We start from the raw sequence: 8,700 nt of genomic DNA on the forward strand, positions 1-8,700 counted from the left end.
AGCTCAGACACAGTGCTAACTGGAAACGACTGAGAAAGAGACTTTTAAAGTATTATGATTGCATATTTGAATACTGAAAGTTTTGGTCGTGGTGGAAATATGAGCGCTTTATGGGCTTTTTACTTAATTGAAAAGAAGACACTTTCTTCCAAACTGTTGTCATTTCCTATGGTAAGTGAGGCTGATATTTAATGAAGAATCCTTTGAAAACTAACGAGCCCAGGATTGTATAGACTCCCACAAACTAAAATGATAAAATTACCATTATAATATCATTTTTGACAATCAGTAAGATTCATTAAAAACACAAAATACAGGAAAGAGGTAATCCCTCCAACACCATGCAGTGATTTCTCATTAAAGGAGACAGTGAGATATTTCAACAAGGAGATTAATAGAAATAATGTATGGATTTTCACCCTACCTCCTTGCTGATTTACATTATGTTATGTAGTTGAAACAACAGGGGGAAATGCAGTATCTCTCATATGATTAATGTTGAAATAACAAACCTTGTTGTTGTTGATTGTACATTCACAACAACGAAAGAAAAACACTTTTTAGTCTTTCCTTTTTTGTGTCTTATATCCTTTCTGTGTGGTTATGTCAGGAACTCAGATTTTTTTTTTTTTTTTTTTTTTCTTTTCATTTTTCTGAAGCTAGAAACAGGGAGAGACAGTCAGACAGACTCCCGCATGCGCCCGACCGGGATCCACCCGGCACGCCCACCATGGGGCACCGCTCTGCCCACCAGGGGGCGATGCTCTGCCCATCCTGGGCGTCGCCATGTTGCGACCAGAGCCACTCTAGCGCCTGAGGCAGAGGCCACAGAGCCATCCCCAGCGCCCGGGCCATGTTTGCTCCAATGGAGCCTCGGCTGCGGGAGGGGAAGAGAGAGACAGAGAAGAAAGCGCGGCGGAGGGGTGGAGAAGCAAATGGGCGCTTCTCCTGTGTGCCCTGGCCGGGAATCGAACCCGGGTCCTCCGCACGCTAGGCCGACGCTCTACCGCTGAGCCAACCGGCCAGGGCCAGATTTATTTTTTATGGTAAACAGTGTTTCTCAGAATATACAATCCCTTTTTGTTTTTGTTTCCTTTAGTGTTTTGTTTTGTTTTGTTTTTAAGGAAAGCTTTCTCCATCTGAAAATTGTATATTCCGCCTCTTTATTATAATGGAGAGATTTTCTGGCCCATCATAAAACACGAATATTTAGGCCATATTTATTTCACAGATTCATTTAAGAGACTCTTAGGGCTGGGAAGAAGCTGTAAGGATTATCTAGCTCAATTTCCTTAAGTTTTAGCCAAGAACACGAGGTTGAGTTGTCCCACCTGATTCTGCTGTTTTGTCACATCTCATAGGGCAACAGTAATTTTTTCTTTTTTTAAGAGGAGAAAGCATTACCAAGGTAACAAAACACTGTGTGGAAAATGTAAGGATGGTTGATAGAGAAAGATAAACATCCTTCCTCTGTACAAATGGATAAATGGACCAGAAGTTATGTCAAGCCGTTTGGAAACAAAAAGTAAGAGCCATTTCGTCTAAATTTTCAGAAGCTTCAAGTTTTGACTGAATGTCTATGACAGTGTAGGGAAGGACAATGATGCAGCCATAGAATCAATTAAGGCAATAAGATATCAGTAGAGATTCTGCCTCAGTCTCTTCTTGGCCTTCTGTATTTTCCCTCCTCCACATGGCCTCTGTGCTGGGGGGTGGGGGATGGCACTATCTCCTGTTCTTTAGCCTCAGAATCTGTGTATCTATAAGACCTTTTCTCAGGAGCAGTATTCTGCAACCTATAGACCAATTACCAATCACTAATGATTTTTTCACGTTAAATATGCTGATTTTCAAAGCATATTTCCATATACATACTGGGTCCTCTTAGGAGACTGGTCCAGTGACATATAGCCATTAGTGTCAATGTGCAGTAATTCATTGTTTTATCCAAACTGGTCGCCTTTAAGACATATAATTATTACAAACCTTACATATTCTTCTCTCCCTCTACTCTGTCACCAACAGCCTATAGTAACTGGATTGAAGAAGAAATTGTATAAATAATACTACCCTACCTTTTTGGAAAACAATATATCTCAGACAACTTCAAATCTAACTTCTCATAATATCCTCACAATAGTCCTTTGATGCAGTTACATTGATATTATTCTCCATCTCACAGAATAAAAATTGAATTCACAGAGCTAGTAAGTAGAAGGATTTGGGAGATGAGGACAAAATCGTAGAACTGGAAGGCATCTAGTTCAGTGTTCTCAACTTGAAATAAAATTATTGAGGTCTGGAGAGGTTGAACAGGTCACCCAAGGTTGTATTATTCAAGCTGAGTGTTAGAATGACATCTCCATCTGCTGGTGTCCAGCCCACAGTTTTTGTCACTAGGGCGTTCTCTGTCGCAAATGTGCAAAGATGTCTTAAAGCAGGGTGATGATATCCATTAACTGATGTCAACCCTTACATTTTTAATGTGGTTCCTCTAAATATTCAGACTCCAGGTGACATGAGAAATAATATAAAGTGATTCTTTAATGTCAAAGTTTAGTGGTCAGACTGAGCCAGTACCATTTATCTAAGATGGTAGAAAAATGATTTTGAAGTAGGTAAAAAAGCTTCTCCTATCTTCAGAGTTTCTTCTTGGTGTAATCAGTGTACATCATTCCATTTTTATTCTCTGATTTTGCTTTTCTTCTGTCTGTCAATGTTCACTGAGCATCTCTTCCCCACCGGATCAGCACCCTTCTCCCAGCTCCGTGGGCATCTCCCTGATGCCGTGCTGCTGCTTGACTTCAGTTCCTGATATCCTGTTTCCATAGAAACAGGGACACCCTTACTGGAGGATTGCCCTATTCAGGAGTTTATAAAAACGACCTAGAGAAGGTGAAGTCTCTCCAAGGGCCCTTTGTGGATCAAGAAGGTGATGGTCAGTCCTACAAGTTCAAGGACCTCTTCCCCTCACCATTCCATCAAGCGCTATAACACATGGAGTTCACAGCAAGGGAACGAGTACAAATCTGCAGCGAAGAACACCCCAAGCACCTCTCTCCTCTTGCTTTCTATCATGGAAGCTGCACACTAGAGCCTCCTGAGTACTGGATAAAAAACCTCTGAACTTTTTCATTTTGCCTGTCACTCATTCCTCTCCTGCCTTTCTTCTCTTACAATGTCCTTCCTTCTTTCCCTTCTCTCTCCCCTCAGCTTCTTTTCTTACACATCATCTGATCTTTCTCTGTGTACTATTCTACCTGCGGCATAATAAAAACAAACTAAAAGAAATGAAAGATTTTCTAAACTACTCTCCATCCTGTTTTTCTTTCAAGGACCACACGAGTTACTGTTTCTTTCAAAATCCTTTCCACAGAAATCAGCCTTCAGTTTTCATTCTGTTTTCTCAACATCTTCAGCATTTATGGGTTGAGCCCGCGTGGAGCACCTCTCAAATTTTGTTGATGTTTCTGCCCTGTTTTCCCAACAAGATGATGGGTTTCTCTCTGGAACACAGAAACATATTAAGCATTTTCTTCTTTTTGTGTGTGTGTATGTGTGTGTGTGTGTATTTTTCTGAAGTTGGAAACGGGGAGGCAGTCAGACAGACTCCCGCATGTGCCCGACCAGGATCCACCCGGCTCTGCCCATCTGGGGCATCGCTCTATTGCAACCAGAGCCATTCTAGCACCTGAGGCAGAGGCCACAGAGCCATCCTCAGTGCCCAGGCCAACTTTGCTCCAATGGAGCCTTGGCTCTGGGAGGGGAAGAGAAGAACAGAGAGGAAGGAGAGGGGAGGCGTGGAGAAGCAGATGGGCGCTTCTCCTGTGTGCCCTAGCTAGGAATCGAACCCGGGACTCCTGCACGCCAGGCTGACACTCTACCACTGAGCCAACCGGCCAGGGCTTTTAAGCATTTTCTAAGGCATCCTACGCAGAGTCTGTAATGAGCACAATAAATGTTTGGTAATGATATTCAATTTTGGTACTCGATTACATTTTCTGCTTTTAGCCAGAAAATTTGTTTCAGGTTAGTTCTATGTGAGAATCAGTTTTAGTTTTGAAGGACCAGGTGGGCAGGAGTGGTTTGAACTTAACAGTGCCAAATACAGTGTGTCCGTAAAGTCATGGTGCACTTTTGACCGGTCACAGGAAAGCAAAAAAAGGTGATAGAAATGTGAAATTTGCACCAAATAAAAGGAAAACCCTCCCAGTTTCTGTAGGATGATGTGGCAGCATGTGTGCATGCGCAGATGATGATGTAACACCGTGTATACAGCGGAGCAGCCCACGGCCATGCCAGTCGAGATGTGGACGGTACAGAGGAAAGTTCAGTGTGTTCTGTGGCTCGCTAAATTCGAATCCATGACCAAAGTGCAACGTGAATGTCGGCACGTTTATAACGAAGCGCCACCACATAGGAATAACATTACTCGGTGGGATAAGCAGTTGAAGGAAACTGGCAGTTTGGTGGAGAAACCCCATTCTGGTAGGCCATCAGTCAGTGACGAGTCTGTAGAGGCTATACGCGATAGCTACCTAAGGAGCCCTAAAAAATCTGTGCGTGAGCCCACATCGAACTGCACTGAATAGGTATGAAACTGGGAGAGTTTTCCTTTTATTTGGTGCAGATTTCACATTTCAATCGTCTTTTGTTGCTTTCCTGTGACCGGTCCAAAGTGCACCATGACTTTACAGACACACTATATTATAAATGTCTTATCACATCTGGAGACCTATCCAGTGTTCCAACATGCTTTCTAGTTTAGGTGAGCAAAATAAATCATTCAGGCAAGAGCTTCAATTATAAATATTATAAATTCTATATAGTTGAATAATTTCAAAACAGGCAGTTATAATTTCCCTTCATAGAGTTTACATAAACTTTCTTCATAGAATAAAAGTTGTACCTTCCCATGCGAGTGAAGACATCATCATCACTTGGGCAAGGCTTTGATGATAATAGTAATAATTATTGAATTTCTATTATGCTGGGCACTGTTCTTGGCATTTAATAATCTCATAAAAAATGCTAACAGCTTTAATAAGTACTATTATTTTCTGCATGTAAAGAAATTGGGGTTTAGAGAATTTAAACACAGCCAGGATTAAAACCCTTCAACCATGCATATCCTAGGAACTTGAAAATGTGTGATGATGATAAAATACTTTCCTAAACTCTTCACAAAGTTATCTTTTTATATAGCTATATATTCTGTTAGAGTACATATTGCAAGATACATTTTTATCATTCTTAGTTTAATAAGTTTGCCCAAGTTCCTAGCTCTCTGCAGTCCCAACAGTTCTATAACCATGTGAAGCAGTGACAATAATATTCAATACTGGAATTTTCACATACAAGTGAAATAATTTTGATATGATGAATGTAATAATTACAACAAAAGCTTCTAGAACCCGTTATGTTACATATGTCAACTAATTTTTTACAGCAAATCTATGAGGTGGGTATTACTATTTTATTGTGATTAACTTGATGTAAAACTTGCAGTAAATGATGATTATAATAAAATTTTAGTGGAATGTAATATTCCTTGAAATCTCCACAGATTGCATTTGCAAATATAAAGATACCACTAGTTAATATGACTCTGAATAATATCTTATTTATATAAAGTTCTAAAATACTACAAAGACATCATAGTAAGTTCTGATCTCTCCAAATCGTATCTTCTCAGTTCATTTGCTCTTGTTATATTTATATGTCTGATAAATGCATTCTGTTCAATGAGAATTTGATGCAATTATTTTTAAAGTCTTGAAGTGAATGTTCATGGATTATTGATCTGAATCACATCAACTAATGGTTTAATCAACAGGTCACCTACAAACGGCATTGTGAATTCAACTGATATACTGCTGTGCTTGCATTGCAAAATGATTTATGTCCTGCCTAGACATAATTATAAAACTGTAAGAGATGTTGAATTAGACATTGGACTTTTCTAAGAATTTTATTAAAACTTTGTTTTTAAACATTAATTGAAATGTAGAGAATAACCTTCATGGACCCAAATCTGAATATGGCTGTAGAGCCTATAAAACAAGGAGATTTAACCTGGTTAATGTAAAGAGCATAAATTCTGGCCGTGGGAACTATAGTCACGTTTTCATAGGCTTCGAATCCTTTTAGGAAAATCTCTTTGCCGATTTTCACTTAATGGCAGCATATCACTCTCAAAAAATTAATTGTTAACAGATCTAACACATTAACAATTTTTACTGTCTCCATTTTACTGGAGAAAACCCTATTGCAATTTTATGGGTCTTTGACTAATACACAGTATTTCTTTTTTAATACAGGTAAATGGTTTAACTATGGAATTATCTTTCTCGTCTTGATTTTGGATCTTAATATGTGGAAGAACCAGATATTTTATAAGCCTCATGAATATGGACAGTATATCGGCCCAGGGCAGAAGATATATACAGTGAAAGACTCAGAAAGTTTAAAAGATTTGAACAGAACCAAGCTATCTTGGGAATGGCGGTCCAATCACACTAACCCTCAGACAAATAAAACGTATGCTGAGGGAGACCTGTTCTTACACAGTAGGTTCACAGGGGCTAGCCTTGATGTCAAGTGTCTGGCTTTTGTTCCAAGTTTGATAGCTTTTGTGTGGTTTGGATTCTTCATATGGTTCTTTGGACGGTTTTTGAAAAATGAGCAAGGCATGGAGAATCAAGACAAAACTTACACTCGCATGAAAAGAAAATCCCCATCAGAACATAGTAAAGACATGGGAATCACTCGAGAAAACACACAGGCCTCCGTGGAAGACCCTTTGAACGACCCTCCTTTGGTTTGCATCAGGTCTGACTTCAATGAGATTGTCTATAAGTCTTCCCACCTAACGTCAGAAAACTTGAGCTCGCACTTGAATGAGCAGACCAGTGCGACAGAAGCCAACCCTGATTTAACAACTTCTAGAAGTACTCCTATGAACTAGATTCACTTACTTGAAGAGAGAGAAAAAAAAAAACAACCCCGAGTGTAACTTTAAAAGGTTAATCTTTCTTTTTGTAAATGCAAGGTTTACTTAGTGTTAGGTAGAGAAATACAAACAATGCCACAACGGTGCTCAACATGCTTTTTCTAGGACTCATTGTTTTCTATTTGTATTATGATACATGTGCCTACTACATATCTAACAGCACTCTAGAGATTGCTTTTCACAACTGCACAAGCTATTTACTGACTTCACAGCATAGTAGAAGATTAGCTGATTACCTGTGTATCTGATGTTCAACCATAGTGGTGCCTTGAGACATTAAACTGTTTTTAACTGTACCAGAAACGAAGTGTGGAACAGGTCTCTAATCTACTTTATTTGAGTTTTTTGTATACAATTATTTTGATCTATATATGATGTCTGAGCAGGAAACAGATGTAGCCTAGATGCAGCTCAGGAAGCATCTCTTGGTTTCTTATTCAGCAGCGGAGTTGGTGACTTTGATAGCTGGACTGCAGAGATGCATGGTGATTACCTTTGACTTTTTCTTGACTGTCTACCAAATACAAATACAGATGCGAAATTCCATGATAAGAGAACAGTAATCCAGCCTGGGTCACCACTTGTGAAATGTGACTTTCTCCAACCAGTAATTGCAATTAGGTGATAATACTTAATTATGTTTTCCTAATTAAAGATAAATTGCTACTTGATTAAAAATCCTGCCCTTCACCTATAAGATCAAAGGTTAAGAGGCACTGTTGGGTGAACTCTCAAATTTATTGGCATTTACACAAAGCCCTAGAAAAACAAAGAACTGAAGTTTTAATCATACGAGGGTTGCATAACCCACCATCTACAATATTTGTACATCTTCCTGTAAATATGGCTCTGGACAGAGATAATTGAAAAACATCTGCCAACCCTGAGCAAGGGAACTCCTTTAAAAGACATGCAGTGGAATCTTGTGAGATAGAAAAGATCATGCATGAAAGAATATGTTTAGTGGCTTGTTTTGTGTACGTGTTTTGTTTTCTTTTCTTAAGAATTAAATATCTCAATAAATAAGAAAATTATATACCAGTAATTATGTAATGTCTTTTGTTTATAATAGAGGGATTTAATTGTATCTTTAACAACAGTCCCTGCTCTTTTTATTTCCTAAACTCTATGCCAGCCAAGTTAAAAAATGGAGCACTTCCAACTTGCCTTTAATTTTGTTCCAGAGTTATGCTAACATGTTTCTTGAAGGGCTTGGGGAAGATCACTTTTAAGACAAAATTATTTTCCTGTCACATATTGACGTAGCTGTATTTTGTCTTTATGATTTTTTAAATCTCTCTTGTTTTGATCTATCTGCTTTTAAACTTGCAGCATTCTGGATTTAGCATGCATAAGACAGCTATGCATTTATCTGTCACTTGAAGGCCAGCTTTTATAAACATCTTTCTTACATCAGTTGTTTGCTAAGCTATTGGAACCATGCATCTGCTGTTTCTTTTACCTTTAATAGCCATGAATGGTGCTAGAATCATAACTACTGTATCTCTGACACTAAAAATGCAGAGATCAAGCTCACTAACATAGCCCATTGACCATACTGTCTAAAGTAACTTACCATGTGATACCTGACCTATGATAACATTGGCCACTACCAAATTTGCATAGCATAGAACTTTCAACTTTTGCCTCTGGGATAGGAAAATAATACTACCTATGACTATATTTTT

At 38.7% G+C, this 8,700-nt stretch overlaps 1 protein-coding gene across 5 annotated transcripts in view; it reads left to right on the forward strand.

Moving 5' to 3' along the window:
* Positions 1-8,057, forward strand: part of TMEM117 (transmembrane protein 117) — a 512,620-nt gene extending 504,563 nt beyond the window's left edge. For all 5 annotated transcript variants that reach the window (XM_066369004.1, XM_066369006.1, XM_066369005.1 and 2 more), the window contains one exon: positions 6,321-8,057. In XM_066369004.1, coding sequence (XP_066225101.1) covers positions 6,321-6,967 — 647 coding nt within the window. In that variant the 3' untranslated portion in view covers positions 6,968-8,057. The remainder of the gene's footprint in view (positions 1-6,320) is intronic.
* The last annotated feature ends 643 nt before the right edge of the window (positions 8,058-8,700 follow it).

The sequence above is a fragment of the Saccopteryx leptura genome, chromosome 2 (assembly GCF_036850995.1).
Source record: "Saccopteryx leptura isolate mSacLep1 chromosome 2, mSacLep1_pri_phased_curated, whole genome shotgun sequence".
Taxonomy (NCBI): domain Eukaryota; kingdom Metazoa; phylum Chordata; class Mammalia; order Chiroptera; family Emballonuridae; genus Saccopteryx; species Saccopteryx leptura.